Source organism: Cervus canadensis, chromosome 23, assembly GCF_019320065.1.
Source record: "Cervus canadensis isolate Bull #8, Minnesota chromosome 23, ASM1932006v1, whole genome shotgun sequence".
In the NCBI taxonomy this organism is placed as follows: Eukaryota; Metazoa; Chordata; class Mammalia; order Artiodactyla; family Cervidae; genus Cervus; species Cervus canadensis.
The window spans coordinates 16353000-16371513 of NC_057408.1; the positions used below are offsets into that span (position 1 = coordinate 16353000).

Sequence of the window (18514 nt, forward strand, 5' to 3'; positions counted from 1 at the left end):
AGGCCGGTGAGAGCAGGTCGGCGCAGAGTCCCTCCGACACAGCTGAACACCGCGTGCGGACGCAGGCGCTGAAAGGCGGGCTAAGGGCCGCAGCTGAGGACTTCGGGGGCAGGTTGAAGGGTGGCAGGGAGCAGCAGAGACTGAGGCTGGAGTGGAATGAGATAGAGCAAACCACATCAGAAAACCCCCCTGGCAGCACCGTGAGGAGTGGATCAGAGGGAAGGAAGCAACGTTGGGAAGGCTCAGAGTCCACAGGGCAAATGTGAACAGTGGCCAGAACAGGACGGTGGAACTAGATGGTGCGGAACTGGTGCAGGGAGCTCAGGACTGGTGACCGGATGGGCCTGGGAGGGCTGGTGCATGAGCCCGTCTCTTAGAATCTGTATCGCTGTCCCCAAGGCCACTTTTATAAATGATACCCCACTGAACTTGTTTATAATCTGGTAATTTAAAGAAGGAGCAATTTTATGTCTATGGAATTGTAAAAGTTTAAATCTTTAGAGGTAGCGTTAAAAACATTACTGACCAATTGCATAAAAGTCCGTGATGTTCCACAGTGTCTTTAATCTTTTCCTGTAATACATACTCTGACCTCTGAATTCGTTTGTGTCAACCATTTAACCTCCTACGTTACCAACACCTGTCAGTCCTCGAGCCCATGTTTCATCACCATCGGGAGACTCTATACCGTGTGATGCGCTGTTTTCTCTCTACTGATGTATATAGACCGTGCTACCAGAATAGCCCATAATGAAGCAGTATTATCAGGGTTTCATTCAAGTCCAGGTGGCACGCAGCCATTATTTATAATTGGAAAAACAACAAGAAGGAGGAGATGACCATGTCCCTATTATTAACATTTAGATTAAGTGAATTCTTGCACTTCTCTTCAAGTATTAATGCTATCAAAGGTGATGAGAGAGAAGATCTGGAATAAGTGAAATGTAATGAAGTTGTACCTACACTTCTGATTTTTATATTTTAATAATAAGGCTAAAGAAAGACGCAGAACTCTAACGCTGGTTGTGTTACAGGGTGGTGGTGGTGGTGTAGTCGCTCAGTCATCTCTGACTCTCTGCAACCCCATGGACTGTAGCCCGCCGGGCTCCTCTGTCCGTGGGATTCTCCAGGCAAGAGTACTGGAGTGGGTTGCCATTTCCTTCTCCAGGGGATCTTCCCAACACAGGGATCGAACCCAGGTCTCCTGCATTGCAGGCTGATTCTTTACCATCTGAGCCACGCTGGAAGCCCTAGTCCGTTGTAAATGTTTAGGGCTAAACGGCAGACAAACATAGTTCCTGCATTTGGCTGTCATAGTGCAGTGAATCGTCAGACTGATTCTCCTGCAACAGAGCATTAGAACCACTTCTGCAGGCCATGTCTTCTTTTTTCCACTTTTCCTTCAGTGCGTGGACCTGAGCTGTAATGAGCTAAGCGAAGTCACATTACCAGAAAACCTGCCTCCGAAGCTGCAAGAGCTGGACCTGACTGGAAACCCCCGACTCGCCCTTGACCACAGAACGCTGGAGCTGCTGAAGTGAGTCCTTCGTGAGGCGCCGCATCCCCTCACTGCAAACATGAAGTGGAATGGGATGTGTCTGACTTACTAGGTCTGTCTGCACAGAGTGGAAGTGAAGTGATTTGTGAGTCTGTAGTTCACCAAGATGGACGGACAGCCAAAAATTTTTTTCGGATAATTGGATACTCCTGTCCTTCCAGAAAGTTTTTAAGAAAGTGTTCAGACAAAAAGAGATGAGAATAGTGAAAACAAAGTAGAAAGGGAGATTTGAAGACACAGTAGACCTACAGCTCTCCCCACTGTTTTACCAGGATGCAGAGGCTTGGGCCAGGATGCAGTGTGCCCGTACCTTAGTTTTTTCATCTTTAAGGGAGGGTGGTCTACACACTGTCTAAGGGACTTTTCAGAACTAAGAATATATGGATTATCAAGACATATTTCATCCTTATACAGGTAACTTTTGAGTGTTTACAAATATGTCATTTTGTGTTAAAAATAATTGTATAAAAATGTGTTAATAAGTGAAAGCAGCTCTTTGGAGAAAAATAAAAGTCAAATTTCTATTGCACACCAAAATAAACTCTAGCTAAATTAAAGAGTTAAATCTATAAAATGAAATAATTTTTAAAAGCAAGAAGAAATCATATATATTCACAAACCAGAAAAGAACTTTTAAGGCCAAAAAAGAGAAGGAGAATCACAAGAGAAGTCAGTATATTGGTATTAATATTTATGTTATAGGTAGTTACGTGTGAGTCAATAATGCTAATGACTCATTCAAGCAGAAAATAAGCATAGGACATTAACATTTAATAAACAAAGTACAGATAGTTACATGAAAAGATCATTGTGCAGCTTTATTAGTGTATCAAGGAAATATTAAATATTTAAATGATAACATTTTTCCTCTCCTCTCAAATTGGTGTTGATGGAGGATTGTCAGTTTATATAAGTTTTTAAAAAAGCCATTGGCTCTCTGTGTCAGACTTTTAAAAAAGTATTCGTATACCTAAATCAAGGTTTTCTGTGGTAAAAATTTTATTCTAAAAAATAATCAGAAATGTGTTCATTTTAGGCATAGGGATAGTCATCAAGATATTTCTAATTAACATTTAGGATGACTATAAAATCACACGGGGAGATTTTCATGACGTAATTAGAAAAAAATGCAAAACCATATGGTTAATGGAATGACCCCACTATTATACAGGCCTAAGACGGTGCCCGTTAAATTCTCTACCGAAGAGTATATGGTACTGGAATGGCTGGAGCTCCTGTCGTGAAGCGCAGGTGTGCTCCCAGATTTAAAAAGAGTAGTAACAGGCAGTGACATCATAGCACTCTTCACGTAAAAGCGTCACCCTCTGTTTAATATCTAGAAAGTTGTGGCCCCTTAATAACCTGGTAGAGGTTCCATATCTAATGTGTAACTTAGACCCTCTGTCAAGGGCTGGCCGGTCTGTTCTCCACAAGGCAGCGTCAGTCCGTGTGGTGACCTCTACAGGGTTAAGCTCCAGCTCCCAGACCCCCTCAGCCTCCCCTCAGGGTGCACACGAGTCCGCGCCCCGCCCGCTTCAGAGGCCGCCTGGTCGCACTGTTCTCAGCCTGGCGGAGGATGAGTGCCGCTTCACTGGAAAGGACTGGGGAGGGGGGGGCAGGGTTATTCTTTTCTTTAATAATCAGGCTAGGAAATGGAATTCTTTAAAGGCTCTCTGTTCTGTTGTTTGTTTTTTTAATATATATGTCTTTAGAAAGGAACGTTCCATTTTTCTCTAGAATTCAGAAAGGTAAGCAAAAAATGCAGTGAGAACCTGTAAGACATGCCTTAAGAAATCCAGTGCATTGCTTACCATGGCACATGGACCACATCTGGTACCAGGCCATACGGAAAACAAACAACAGCAGGTCTTTTTTAAATGCCCCTTTTATTGATGTGTTTGAAAAAAGGATATATCCCCCTGATGTAAAATGAGGTATTTTATTTCAGAATTTTCCATTGGCACCATCTGTGATATTTATGTTTCTCAGCTTTTTAGGATAAGGGAAAAAGTGAATGCCTTCTGGTAATTAAGAGTAGAAACTTCTGTTTAATGAAATAGTTTTAAATTTCAAAGAAATTGCCACCAAATATTTCTAGAATCAAAGTTAATATTATTAGGTGTTGATTTACTTCTGAGTTGACTGCTTCTTGGGAAAGGTATTCCGTGTTTATAATATTTTGGAGTTAATGAATGCCAACAGATAATTTAAATTCTTAGGCTCAGGACAGAAGTGTTTAGGTGTTGAGGTTATATGCCTTTTCTCTTAATTAATAGGGGAAAAAAACTAGTGGCAGTTTACAAATAGGGATTTATCTCACCATGTGGTAGGCAGCCTTTTAAGGACCTGCTACATATCTGCATGACTTCGTGTTCATGGGCATTGACTGCTTTCTCGTAGGCTGGTTTTTAATGAACTGAGTTTGAAGGTTTACTCTTTTAATATTTCTGTTTGTCATCCTATTGGGCCAGTTACAGCATGCCACAGCCAAGGTGAGATAAGAACTTATCTCCCCGTTTATATATATGTAGTTAACATGAAATTTATTGAATTCCCCTCATTTATTTCATAACTTTATGATGTTGGTCTCAGCATGGTTGGCTGTGCACGTGAGGAAAGAATTGGAAGCATCAGGGAGCGGCAAGTCCCCAGTAATGTTCTGTAAATATTTAAAGGGGTGGTGTGAGCAGGTATTGGATTTGAGGATGAATGTTGCAGAACTCTCTTGCATCGTCCAGGCATAGTACGATTGTAGCTGAGGTTTCGTTCTTTTCACATCTGGGTTTCATGTTGTGAGAACACACCTAACTTAAATAGTTCCTGTTCTCATGCCAAGGTTGAGAGCCTTCCATTCCCAGCCGAGAGCAGCCGTCCAGGGCGGTGAGTGTGAAAGCCCTTAGTAACCGCCGTTTGATGCTGATGAACTCGTTTCTGTGCTCTGTGTGTATGCCCCTTGGTTTCGTTATGATGAGTAGCTGGTTCTTGCTGCTGGTGAACATTTCAGACACATCAAACACAGTGAGAAATGGTAAGGACAGAGTGCTTAGGTGTTTCTCGTTTCTCAAGTGAAGGTAGCAATGAGCACCTGTTCTGTTTTAATGATACCTGGCCCCTCTGTTTCTCTGATCAGCAATATCCGCTGTTTCAAGATTGATCAGCCGTCTGCAGGAGATGCTTCTGGAGCTCCAGCCGTGTGGAGCCACGGCTACACTGAAGCTTCAGGGGTGAAAAACAAGTAAGTTGAAACTTTGGGATGAGAACTGCTGCCCGCCCGCTTGCCTGCCATAGCAGGGCAGAAAGAAGCCCCTCAGTGGCACAGACTTCCCCGTGCCACCTTTATTCCGGCCCGTCTCCCCAGAGGGAGGCCACCGCATGACTTAGGCAGGAACATTAGCTCAGCCCTGCTTGGCATCACATCCTCCCTCTTTGTGAGAGAGGTTGCTAGGAGATGGTGTAACTGACACATTATGTCTCTGTGAGACTCCAGTGTTTGGAGAAGGCATGAGTATTGAAACGCGTCCCCGCTCTCTTGAAAAGCCCCTTTATCTTTCTCTGAAGCCTGTTTACCAAGCAAAACAGGGACAGTATTAAAGCAGCAAAAGTAGCCTTGACTGTCCTTATTCGCGACCCCTTACTGCACTGACAGCATTTTTGTGGAGCTGTCTTTTACAGTCTCAATCAGCTTGTCAGGAGTTTGATGTCCATTCTCTGTAATGTCAGCTGCTTGTCTTGCCTCCAGGTCCCGTCCATCTTAATTCCTTTCTCTTCCCTCTTTTCACCAACCTTCCCTGTCTCACATGCAGATGTTGGTTTCTTGAGAATCATAATCCTGCTCTTCAGGCTTGCTTTTTATGAAGGGCTGCTGATAATCAGTGCGGGTGAAGAATCCGCCTGTATTGCAGGAGACGTAGGTGTGGCCCCTGGATCAGGAAGATCCCCTGGAGAAGGGCAGTGGCAACCCACTCCAGTCTTCTTGCCTGAAGAATCCCATGGACAGAGGAGCCTGGTGGGCTGCAGTCCATGGGGTCACACAGAGTCTGATGTGACTGAGCGACTGAGCAGCAGCAGCAGAGAAGCAAAGGCTCCTGTAACTCGGAATAGGCGTCGTTTCACTAGCGGAGGTGTAAGAGCACAAAATATTCAGAGCAGGCAGGGTGCGGGGGGACAGGAAGTGGAGGACGACCTCATGAAAGCCAACAGCCTTCAACCCGAGTTGCCCATGAGAATCAACCAGGCGAGGAACTTTAAAGAGCATTCTCCTGCTGAGGACCGTTGAATCAGGACGCTTTAAAATCTCCCCCAGGCGACTCTAACAGGCATCTGGGACTGAGGCCTGCTGGCTAGCTTTCCTTCATGGAAAGTAAAAGGTGGGACTGTGGTTGCCATGCTGACTGCTTTTCCTTGGGTCAGAAAACAGAACGGAAGTCACACTGTGGGTCTGACACGTCCGTCCCCTCCTCTCTCCCTGGGAGTGTGACAGGTATGTTAGAGGAGATGCACACTGCCTTTATCACGTTAGGAAAGTCCCTTCTGTTCGTAGTTTGCTAAGAGTTTTTATAATGTGTATCAGATTTTTTGTCATAGGCTTTTTCTTCATCAGTTGAGGTGATCACATTTTTTTCCTGTCTTAGTCGGTTGAGATAATGAATTGTATTGATTTTAAAATGTGGAATCTGCCATGCATTTTCAGCATAAGTTTCATGTGGTCATGATGTATTACCTTTTTATATTCTGCTGGGCTCAGTTTTCTACTAATTTGTTGATCATGTCTGTAGTCACAGTAATTTTTCTCTTGTGGTGTCTGATTTTGATATCAGGGTGATGCTGGCCTCACCTCATAAACTGAGTTGAGTATTTTGTCTTCAGGATTCTGCAGTCTTCTGGAAGAGTTCCTATAGCCTTGATATTATTTCTTCCTAAATTTTTGGTAATATTTGCCAATGAATTTCACCTGGGCCTGGAATTTTCTTTGGTTTATAACTAAATATATGATTTCTTTAATATAGGATTATCTCTCTCTTGTTGAATGAACTTTAGTAATTTATGTCTGTCAAAGAATTTATCCATTTTCATCTAGTTTTCAAATTTATTGGCCATCAGTCAGTCAGTTCAGTCACTCAGTCGTGTCCGACTCTTTGCGACCCCATGAATTGCAGCACGCCAGGCCTCCCTGTCCATCACCAGCTCCTGGAGTTTACTCAGACTCATGCCCATCGAGTCGGTGATGCCATCCAGCCATCTCATCCTCTGTCGTCCCCTTCTCCTCCTGCCCCCAATCCCTCCCAGCATCAGGGTCTTTTCAAATGAGTCAGCTCTTCGCATCTGGTGGCCAAAGTATTGGAGTTTCAGCCTCAGCATCAGTCCTCCAGTGAACACCCAGGACTGATCTCCTTCAGGTTGGACTGGTTGGATCTCCTTGCAGTCCAAGGGACTCTCAAGAGTCTTCTCCAGCACCACAGCTCAAAAGCATCAAGTTTTTGGTGCTCAGCTTTCTTCACAGTCCAACTCTCACATCCATACATGACCACTGGAAAAACCATAGCCTTGACCAGACAGACCTTTGTTGGCAAAGTAATGTCTCTGCTTTTTAATATGCTGTCTAGGTTGGTCATAACTTTCCTTCCAAGGAGTAAGCGTCTTTTAATTTCATGGCTGCAATCACCATCTGAGTGATTTTGGAGCCCCAAAAAATAAAGTCTGACACTGTTTCCACTGTCTCCCCATCTATTTCCCATGAGGTGATGGGACCAGATGCCATGATCTTAGTTTTCTGAATGTTAAGCTTTAAGCCGACTTTTTCACTCTCTTTCACTTTCATCAAGAGGCTCTTTAGTTCCTCTTTACTCTCTGCCATAAGGGTGGTGTGATCTGCATATCTGAGGTTATTGATATTTCTCCCGGCAATCTTGATTCCAGTTTGTGCTTCTTCCAGTCCAGCGTTTCTCATGATGTACTCTGCATATAAGTTAAACAAGCAGAGTGACAATATACAGCCCTGACGTACTCCTTTTCCTATTTGGAACCAGTCTGTTGTTCCATGTCCAGTTCTAACTGTTGCTTCCTGACCTGCATACAGGTTTCTCAAGAGGCAGGTCAGATGGTCTGGTATTCCCATCTCTTTCAGAATTTTCCACAGTTTATTGTGATCCACAGAGTGGAAGGCTTTGGCGTAGTCAGTAAAGCAGAAATAGATATTTTTCTGAAACTCTCTTGCTTTTTCAATGATCCAGTGGATATTGGCAATTTGATCTCTGGTTTCTCTGCCTTTTCTAAAACCAGCTTGAACATCTGGAAGTTCACGGTTCACGTATTGCTGAAGCCTGGCTTGGAGAATTTTCTTGAAGAGATCTCTAGTCTTTCCCATTCTGTTGTTTTCCTCTGTTTCTTTGCATTGATCACTGAGGAAGGCTTATCTCTCCTTGCTATTCTTTGAAACTCTGTATTCAAATGGCTGTATCTTTCCTTTTCACTTCTCTTCTTTTCACAGCTATTTGTAAGGCCGCCTCAGACATTGGCTATAATATACCATTATTCTCCTTTTACTATCTGTAGGATCTGTAGTAATGTCTCTCCCTTCTCTCCTGATATATTTATCATTTGTCTTTTTATCCTGATCAAATTGGTTTCAGGTCTATCAGTTTTATTGATAATTCTCAAGGAACCAGCTTTTGGTTTCATTGAATTTTTTGTTGTTGTTGTCTTTCTGTTTTCTATTTCATTGACTTCTGCTCTTATTTTTATTATTATCTGCTTGTTTAGATTTATTGTGCTTATAAATTTCTAGCTTCTCAAGGTATAAGTTTGGGTCACTGATTTGAGCGTAGGGTATTAATATTCTAAGCATTTAGAGCTATAAATTTCCTCCTAAGCAGTTTTCCCAGTGTGGTTGGAGAACATACTTTGAATCACTTGAATCTTTTAAAATTATTAAGACATTTTCTGGCCCAAATATGGTTTATTATGGTAAATATTTTGTGTGCATTTGAAAAAAAATTGGGTAGGTTGTTATTTAGATCAAGTTTGTTGAAAATTATGTTCAAGCCTTGACTGTCCTTACTGATTTTCTGTCTACTTTTCTGTCAGTGCCTGAGAGACTGTAATTACAGGCTTGTCTGTTTCTCCTTGTGATTCTCTTAGTTTTTGCTTCATGTATTTCAAAGCTCTGTTATTAAGTGCATAAACATTTAGAATGTTACAGTCTTGTGATGAACTGACCCTTTAATCATTATAAAATAACTATTTCTGTAATGTTCTTCATGCTGAAATATATTTTGTCTGATATTAATGTAGCTACTCTAGCTTCCTTTTGTTTAGTGTTAGCATAGTATAGTTGACCCTTCAACTACTTCAGATTAAGAGGCACCAACCAACCATCAGAAGTCCATGCATCGCTTTATAGTTAGCCCTTTATATCCAAGGTTCCACATTTGCAGAGATTGTATTAGGACTATAGTAGTATTAGAGGGGAAAAAACTAACATATAAGTGGACCTAAGCAGTTTAAACCTGTGTTGTTTAGGGGGCCAGTGTGTATCATTTCTAATCCTTTTTGCTTTTAACCCATTTGTCTCTTTATGTTTAAAGTATGTTTCTTTTAAGTAGCATATGGTTAAGTCTTACTTTTTAATATAATTTGAATCTTTTTGGGTAGTGTCTAGACCATTTTTATATTTAATAAAATACTGATGTGGTTAGGTGTAAATCTGCCCATTTAATAATGTTTGTCTTCTGTTTGTCTCATCTGTTCTTGATTCTCTTTTTCTTCATTCTTTTAGGTTATTTCTTATTCCTTGTTATCCCTTGTATTTGTCCTCATTGGTTCTACTCTGTGTGTGTGTGTGGTTTGTTTCGGGTCTGTGTATAACCTTGACCTTGTTCATTACGGTTTACCTTCGAGTAGTAGCATCCTTTCATATGTGCGATGAGAAGCTTACGTTGTGTACTTCCACTTCCCCCTCCTCGTCTTTGTGCCATTATTCTCATGTTTTACCTCTGCTTTTGTTATAAACCCCAGGATACATTATTATAGTTTTTATTTTAAAGTTATTTCCCAAAGTATTTCTCAACTTCAGTATTAGTGACACTTTGAGCCAGATAATTGTTTGTTGTTGGAGAGCAGGGGAGGGACGGGGTGTCCTCTGCGCTTTAGGATATTGAGCAGCACCCTCGACTCCACCCCCGAGACGCCAGTGTCAGCACCATCCCAGTCACTACAAGCAGAGACGACTCCAGGCACAGAGTGTCCCCTGCTGAGAACCACTGGTTTGTCCTTTCCTTTGATTTTTGGCCGCACCCTGCAGCATGTGGGATCCTGGTTCCCCAATGAGGGGTCAAGCCTGTGCCCCCCATAGTGAAGGCGTCAAGTCTTAACATGGACTGCCAGGGAAGTCCCGAGAACCACTGTCCTAACGTGATTTTTAAAATAAGAGAAAGAAAACGTTTACATGTACTAATCTCTTTGTCATTTCCGATGCACTCCATTCTTTTGTGTAGAGCCAGACTTCCATCTGGTAGGGCCATTTTCTTCGGCTCCGCCTATCTCTTGTAGTGCCGTCTTTTTGTGTGTGCATCTGAAAATGTCTGTTTTGCACTTTCACTTTCGGAAGCTGTTCTCACTGTTCAGAAAGCAAGGGTGATGGTCTTTCTGTGAGTCCTTGAAGACGCTGCTGCCCGTCCCCTGCGTCCCGCGCAGTTTCTGACGAGAGCTCTGCCATCTCTGCTGTTCCACGGGGGGTGTGCTGTCCCTCTGCCCCCACCCCCGCCTTCATCCCCGCTTTTCAGCAGTTTGATGTGCCTCAGTTAAGCTTTTTTTACTTGCTTTCACTTGTTGTTTGTTGAGTTTCTTGTCATTTTCATCAGATTTGAATATTTTTATCTATTAATTCTTCAAAATGTTTTTCCGCCTGTCTCTTCTCTTCTGAAGACTCCAGTTCCTTGTGTGTTAGGCTGCCTGAAGCCATCTCCCCACTTACTAATGCCATGGCTTTTCATTTCTCCCCGGCGCTGCCCGTTTTGGAGCGTGTGTGGGACACGGAGCCCCACGGACGCAGCCTAAGTGGAAGGACTGCGTGGTCCCCCGAACGCCGCGTGTGGCCCTCCTCCCGCTGGTGTGCACGTTTCCCTTCCTCTTCCCAGTGTTTCAGTGGTGACTCCGTTTTTGCTCCTTGTGGAAGTTTTCCTTAATAAATGTTTTGTGAACGAATGTGGACATACGCATTTATAATCTGGTGTTATTCCCCATGCCTCTTACGGTCTTTCTTTCAATGCTATTTAAAAATAAAATCATCAGAAGAAAAGAGTGGGGGAAAGCCATGAAGCATAAGTATGTGCTCATTTTTCTTCACTTACAGAAATTAGTTGATGTAAATTATCTGGGGTTTAGTCTTGTTGTTGTTCAGTCACTGAGTCCTGTCCAACTCTTTGCCACATCATGGACTGCAGCACACCAGGCTCCTCTTCTCCTTTATTTTCCGGAGTTTGCTCAAATTCATGTCCATTGAGTTTGAGTTGGTGATGCTGTCTAACCATCTCATCCTCTGACACCTGCTTCTCCATTTGCCTTCAGTCTTTCCCAGCATCAGGGTCTTTTCTAATGAGTTGGCTCTTCATATCAAGTAGCCAAAGTGTTACCTATTCTTAATCTACTCAGAGTCACGAAGAAAGAGACAAGACTGGATTAAGCAAATGGGAGAAGAACCACAGTTGGGTTGGGCATGGAGAAGAAAAGATGAGTTGAGTCAGCACAGAAGCATTTTTGCTTTGCAGGTTGTGTGTTGCGGCGCTGTCGGTGAACAACTTCTGTGACAACCGGGAGGCCCTGTATGGCGTGTTTGACGGAGACCGCAATGTGGAAGTGCCCTCCCTTCTCCAGTGCACCATGAGTGACATTTTGGCAGAAGAGCTGCAGAAAACAAAAAACGAAGAAGAATACATGGTCAACACATTCATCGTTATGCAAAGGTAAAACCTAGAGCACCTGCTGTGGGTTTTCTTATTCTTGTTCATGATCAAATTTTAAAAGGCCAGGAGTTAAATCATTCTTCAGATGGTGTGTGTGTATGTGTGTGCATGTGCATGCGTGTGCTCAGTCATTTCCAACTCTCTGCAACTCCATGGACTGTACAGCCCACCAGGCTCCTTTGTCCATAGGATTTCCCAGGCAAAAATACTGAAGTGGGTTACCATTTCCTTCTCCAGGGGATCTTCCCAACCCAGGGATCGAACCCACGTCTCTTGCATGTCCTGCATTGGCAGGTGGGTTCTTTACCACTGAGCCACCTGGGAAGCCCTGTTCAAGACAGTGTTACTAGAAGGATCATAGGCCTTTCCCTAGAGATTCTGGTCACCATGGAAGTTGTGGAATGTTGTTTCTAACTCTGAGGGCTGAATGTCATAATTATCCCCACATTCAAAGCCTTGCTCTCTCTCTGTCACTTTGAAGCTTTGTAGGTTGTGAAGGCCGTGCCTGTTGGTATTGTACTGCAGACATTTGCTCCTGTGGGACCAGGAAGCAGAGAGTGCTTCAGAGGTCATGGGAACAGTGACGATCTTTTCTGCTTCTCTTCTTTTTCTCTCCCTTGATAATCTGCCAGAGGAAATATCTTTGCGGCAGGGCTAGAAAAAGTGTCCTCTGAGGAATGCTGCCCCAGAGAAGCCTTGACAGCTCCCCCAGGCATGAGGACTCCTGGAGAACTCAGTAGAGGCATCCCAGTGAGGTTCTGTGCCGCAGCTCACCTCGGTGGGCATGTGCAGTTAATAATCGATGCTGATAACAGCTAATATTTAGTGAGCCCTTAATATATACCAGTCATTGTTCTAAGTGCCTTAATGCCGATAGGTGTGAGACAGGGATGTCTGTCTGCACAGCTGTCTACCTTTCTGTTTTGACCACCATCTTGTTTCAGAAAAAAGCAAACACATATTATACACACACGCACCACATGGACAGACCGTTCACACAGCCCAAAGAGGCCTGCTCTTTATGGACCCCAAGTACTGGGTCAGAGTTAAGAACTTGAGACCCTCAAACCCTGGTCGCTGGCTGCACTTCCCCCAGATACAGCCCAAGCTCTGGCTTGGCTGGCAGAGTCACGGCCTCTGACAGCAGGGAAGCCGTGCTGCCTTGGCGGAGTCTGGAGCCAACGGCCTAGACGTGTCCGAGCTAGGGTCCGGAGGCCCCCGCCATCCGCCTGTCTTCGCGTCACTTCCTGCCTCGTTTTCCCTGTGGGTTAGTGGAATACAGGGCGTGTGGTGATGCTCGCAGTCCTTGCGAGAAGCGTGTGTCTGCTCTGCCAGCATCCTGATGCCTGTGATCAGGCCGCCCTTGTTCCCATCCGTGGTGACCCCGGCCTGACCTACAGGGTCCGCCCTCATGAACAGTGGGGTCCGTCCATCTGGCCCTCCCTGCTCCTGCCGTGCCCAGGCTCAGTCTGGAGGCTCTGCCTGCCTCGGGCCTTGCTGGCGGGGGTCTGAGCGCCTCTTGATTGCTGACACTTGCAGGTGTCTTGTGTATTCAGTGCGTGATGAACTCATGGCGAGTAAGAGCACTTTGGAGCTCGTCATTAGATGGTCTTTTCTGTAAATGTTTGAGGATAGACCTCATTCCTCCAGGGAGTCGCACTGTGTAGGACCGGAACATGAATGACCCAGTGCGTGAAGGCTCCTGCCCGCAAGCAGCCTATGGGAGAGGGGTGATCAGCCGTTCTGACGCGTCGGTGGGTGTTCACGCCTGCTCCTGTGCGGTGGTTCCCGGTCCCTCTCGGGAGCAGAGGGGTGGGGGAGACACGGCTGCCCCCACTGGTTTGGCTGTGCTGATTCGGCCGCCGCAGGCCACACCGAGCCGGGAGAGGGCTCTTTATCCCTCAGCAGCTCCTCGGCTTTGCGTGGCGGAGCGGCACCGCCCAGCCGGGAGCAGACCCCACGTGTGTGCATCCAGTCCCGCAGGCTCTTCCCCCGAGCTCTGCTTCCCTGTCCCGTGGGGCCGTCTGGCGGCAGTGTGGGCGCTTAGCACCGTCTCTGTATTCCAGGAAGCTGGGCACAGCCGGGCAGAAACTCGGAGGTGCTGCCGTCCTTTGTCACATCAGGCACGACGCTGTGGACCCGGGAGGGCCCTTCACCCTGACCTCCGCCAACGTGGGCAAGTGCCGGGCGGTGCTGTGTCGGAACGGCAAGCCACTGCCCCTGTCCAGGTCATATGCCATGAGCTGCGAGGAGGAGCTGAGGAGGCTCAAACGGCACAAGGCCATCGTCACCGAGGTGAGGGCATCTTCCTTGGGTGGGGCGGGGGAGACTGGGAGGAGGCAGCTGAGACCGGCTGGGGAGCGTCTCCCTCAGTGTCCTGTAAACACCAAAGCTGAGCCGAGATTCCAGATCCGAATCCATAGCATCACAGACCAGCTCTGTGTGTGATGTGTCTGGGACATTACAACGTCCAGAATACAGAACAGGGCCAAAGGCCTCTCTGCGTCGGGGCCGTCTGTTCCTCAGGTGCCTGCAGTGGGGCTCAGGTCCGGCGGCCTCTCTGCGTCAGGGCGGGCACCTGGTGGCCTCTCCACGTCAGGGCAGGCGGTCACCCCGTCCCCTCCTTGGGGCACCCGCAGAGGGGCTCAGGCCAGCGGCCTCTCCGCGTCAGGGCAGGCGGTCATCCCGTCCCCTCCTTGGGGCACCCGCAGAGGGGCTCAGGCCCAGCGGCCTCTCCACGTCAGGGCGGGCGGTCACCCCGTCCCCTCCTTGGGGCGCCCGCAGTGGGGCTCAGGCCCCACAGAGGTCACACTGCCCGCCCTCCTGTCTTCCTGGCTCTGGTGCCTGCAGGCCATCACCTTTCAATCTCAACACCTCGGTGTCCTCCTGGGTGAAGTGGGCATGGTGAGGCCTCCCAAGGCCAGTGTACATATCAGTGTAAATTAACTAGTTGTTACTTCAGTTCATGCCTCCTGCTGCACTCGGATAAGGCGGTGAGGGGTTCTCAACCAGGGGCCATTCCCCGGTCAACACCACAGACACTTGGTAATGTCCGAGGACATTTTTGTTGTCACAACTGGGGTGGAGAGTGCGTGCTCTTGGCACGTAGCCTGTAGAAGCCCGTATATGTGCGTGTGTGATAGTCACTCAGTCACGTCTGACTGTCTGTGACCCCATGGACTGTAGCCCGCCAGGCTCCTCTGTCTCTGGGATTCTCCAGGAGTGGGTTGCCATTTCCTTGTCCAGGGGATCTGCCCGACCCAGGGATCGAACCCTAGTTTCTCCCCGCATTGCAGGCGGATTCTTTACCATCTGAGCCACCAGGGAAGCCCAGGTAGAAGCCAGGGACGCTGCTGAGCACCCTACAGTGCAGGCCGGCCCCTCTGAGCCCCCAACGGTGCAAGGCAGCCCCACAACACAGTCTGTGGCCCGGAAGGTCCAAGTGCTGCTGCTGAGAAAAGCCATCGGGCTGCGGCACAGCCTCCAGAACGGGCTGGAAGAGCTGGGCTCCGTTCACGCATTCATCCTGCAGTGTTGGGTCACCTCTGTGTTCCGGAAATGGATGGGTGCTGTCGACGTGATTCCCGTGTAGACACATGTCTGCCCACAGGTGTCGTCCAGCCTCATCTTGTCGATAAAGCCCGAGGAGCCGTGTGATGCGCAGGTGGACCATGGTGGAGGTCTGCAGTCGGTAGAGAAAGACTGACTCCAGGACGGCTCCGACCAGGGCCATGAGGAAGACACCTCGGGATCTCCCGTGGGAGTCTGGGAAAGGAGTCTGCCTGTCGAGTCCGGTCCCCTTCCCGTTCTAAGAGCAGAGAGGACTAAGGTGGACACTAGATACCATGTAGGGAGTCTCAGATGGGAGTGTGTTAGATTATTACCTGTGTATTGAATTCCGTGCTCAACAGTACACGGTGCGGAGATTAACCATTTCCACTGAAGAACTTGAAGAATAAAGAACCAAGCAGGTACACCGTGGGCTCCTCGCTCCAGCCTCGGAGTAAAAGCTTTTCACTGGCAAACTGTGAAGTTTTAGTTCACAGTTCAGATGGTGGGAACCCAGCTGGACTGAAGCGGGAGGTGTCATCGTCTGCATTTGCTGCCAGGAAAGTCAGCTCAGGGGTTACAGGAGCCACCTTTCTCGTGGATTACGTGTCTGCCTCTCCAAACACCTCACTCCTCCCCACCCAGTCTCACTGCGGTTTCCCCAGCAGTTTGTTTCAGCCTCAAGTTTAAAACTGCTCACTTATGAACCTTCCCACGCTACGCCTGCTGGTTGCTGGGCTGTGGGCAGCGGTCTGAGATGGGGGCCATCACACTGAATCGCACCTGCCTGGGAGCGTCTGCCCCCGGCTGGCTCAGCAGGCCCTTCCTCCCTGGACCCCTGTGCGTTCCCAGAGATGCTGATCGGCCCCTGTTGCTGACTCAGCCAGGTGACCGTGTGCTTTGGAGCGGACAGGTCCCAACACAGGGAATGCATGAAGCGCTTCCCACGTGTCCCTCCTGCTCCCTGCCTGCCGCGGGCTTCTGCCCCGGGTTCTGATGACTGGTGGCCAGGAGCCCCTCACAGGAGGCGGACAGGCCTGCAGGGCGGGCAGGCCCCGGAGCTTCCCCCATGCAGGAGCCCCGCCCCCCAACTCTCGGTGGTAACGTCTGCTTGGCAACCCCTCTCTTTCCAGGATGGCAAAGTGAACGGAGTGACCGAGTCCACGCGCATCCTGGGCTACACCTTCTTGCACCCCAGCGTGGTGCCCCGCCCACACGTGCAGTCCGTGGCCTTGAGCCCGCAGGACGAGTTCTTCATCCTGGGCAGCAAGGGGCTGTGGGACAGCCTGTCCGTGGAGGAGGCTGTGGGCGCTGCGCGCAGCGTGCCCGACGCGCTGGCCGCCGCCAAGAAGCTCTGCACCCTGGCGCAGAGCTACGGCTGCCGCGAGAGCGTGAGCGCGGTGGTCGTGCAGCTCAGCGTCCCCGAGGACAGCTTCTGCTGCTGCGAGCTGGCCGCCGCCGCCACCCTGCCGCCGCCCAGCCCCGGTGTCTTCACGCCGGCTTCTGGCGTGGCCATCCGGGAGCGGCCGGCCGACGGGCTGGGTGCGCCATCCTCCAGCAGCGGCCTGGCCTCCGAGATGAGCAGCGAGCTGTCCACGTCGGAGATGAGCAGCGAGGTGGGCTCCACGGCCTCTGACGAGCCGCCGCCACCAGGCGCGCTGGGCGAGGGCAGCCCCGCCGGCCCCGGCGAGCCCCGCTGCGCGCTGCACCCCGGCGGCACGCCCGGCGCCTTCCAGCGGCAGCTGTCCAGCGCCACCTTCTCCAGCGCCTTCTCGGACAATGGGCTGGACAGCGACGATGAGGAGCCCATCGAGGGCGTGTTCAGCAACGGCAGCCGCGTGGAGGTGGCGGTGGACATCCACTGCGGCCGCGCCAGGGACGGGGAGCGCTGGCGGCCGCCCGCGCCTGGCCTGCCGCCCGAGGCCGCCGACGAGGGCGCAGGTGCCACGGAGGACGAGCCGGGCGCAGCGCGGCGCGCGGACGGGGCCGCGGGGACCATGGGGCGCCGGCGGGGAAACGGCTCTGTGGCCCCCCAGGAGCGCAGCCACAACGTGATCGAGGTGGCCACCGACGCACCACTGCGCAGGCCGGGCGGATACTTTGCGGCCCCGGCGCAGCCCGACCCCGACGACCAGTTCATCATCCCCCCGGAGCTGGAGGAGGAGGTGAAGGAGATGATGAAGCAGCGGCCTCCCGCGCCGCCCCCTGCGCCGCCGCGCCCGGGCCCGGCGGAGCCCGCGGACTGCTGCTGCGACACGCCGCTTTGACCTGCCCCGGGCCCCTCAGACCAGGGCCGCCCGCCGGCTCCAGACTGCTCCGCTGTCTGCAGGCCCCCCTTCTGTTGGCCGTTTAAAAAAATAATAATAATTACCACTTTTCTTCTAGTGATGCTTTACCTATATGATTTCAATTTGTTAACCTCTTCCCCTAACATATCAGATATGTAAAGACGAACAAAAGGTTTAATATATTACAGAGAAACCGTTAATGTAATGTTTTTTAAAATGGCTTTTTTGTTGTTCTGTTTGGAAGGCAGGGCAGGTTGCCAGTGCTTAAATGATTTAATAATATTGTAATTCTTTATTTCTTTGTGGGGGGAAGACGTTTTCTCGTTTGTTTTTTTGTGTTTTTTTTTTGTCTTGAAAATGATAGACATTGTAGAATATGGAGACTAACTCCTAGGAGTTGTTTTACTCTGTCAGGTGACTGAAGTCACTGGGATTCACTAATTTTCTCTGAGAGAACCGTTGATTGAGAAATTTCTATTGTAAATATCTCCATGTTGTATAGTGATGCTTCAGAAGTTTTGTAGCTTTGGCGTAAGGGACACAGACTGAACAGCTGATTTCCGGTCCCCCCACCCCCGCACCCACAGGGTCTCCCGCTGATGCGCCTGAGCCCTGCTGAGGGCTCCGGAAGGGACCTGCCCCCAGGGGCCGCTGACCCGCCCCTCCTCCTCTCCTGTTCCCACCCAGCCCCTTTTGCAGACACTTTTTAATTGTGTTCCTTACTGCTGCCACAATCAGCATGATTGTGTAAGCATTCAGTTAGATCCTTTACATACCGAGAGTTATATTAAAGCAGAATGCACAAATGAACATGTCATAATTTTGGTATAATAAATATAAAATTTACAAGTCCCGGACCCATCTGCTTTTGTCTGGGGAGCCAGGTGTGTCTTGCAGATGATCACGCCCAGCTTGGGTTTGGAATGAACGCATGTAACTTTGGGGTTATCTGGTGCTTCTGTCTTTGATTTTTTTCTTTTGAAGAAAAAATAACCCAACAGGTTAAACTACCTTGAATGAAGTAGTGAAATCCACCTTATAGTTAACATGTGTAGCTGGTTTGCAGCGTTTCTATTTCTGGTTGTTACTGTGTAGCATATAGATATTAAAAGGGGAATAGACAAAGTTGCATAGAGGAGATCCCAGGAAAATCCCGCAAA

The 18514-nt window shown here is 48.6% G+C and overlaps 1 protein-coding gene across 2 annotated transcripts in view; it reads left to right on the forward strand.

Annotated features, from left to right (window-relative positions):
• Window positions 1–18211, forward strand: part of PHLPP1 (PH domain and leucine rich repeat protein phosphatase 1) — a 213584-nt gene extending 195373 nt beyond the window's left edge. The window contains exons 13-17 of one of the 2 annotated variants that reach the window (XM_043444426.1): window positions 1407–1537; window positions 4689–4793; window positions 11323–11517; window positions 13584–13812; window positions 16200–18211. In XM_043444426.1, the coding sequence (XP_043300361.1) occupies window positions 1407–1537; window positions 4689–4793; window positions 11323–11517; window positions 13584–13812; window positions 16200–17333 (1794 nt within the window). In that variant the 3' untranslated portion in view covers window positions 17334–18211. The remainder of the gene's footprint in view (window positions 1–1406; window positions 1538–4688; window positions 4794–11322; window positions 11518–13583; window positions 13813–16199) is intronic. The other variant, XM_043444427.1, reaches the window with a different exon arrangement.
• Window positions 18212–18514: the final 303 nt, after the last annotated feature.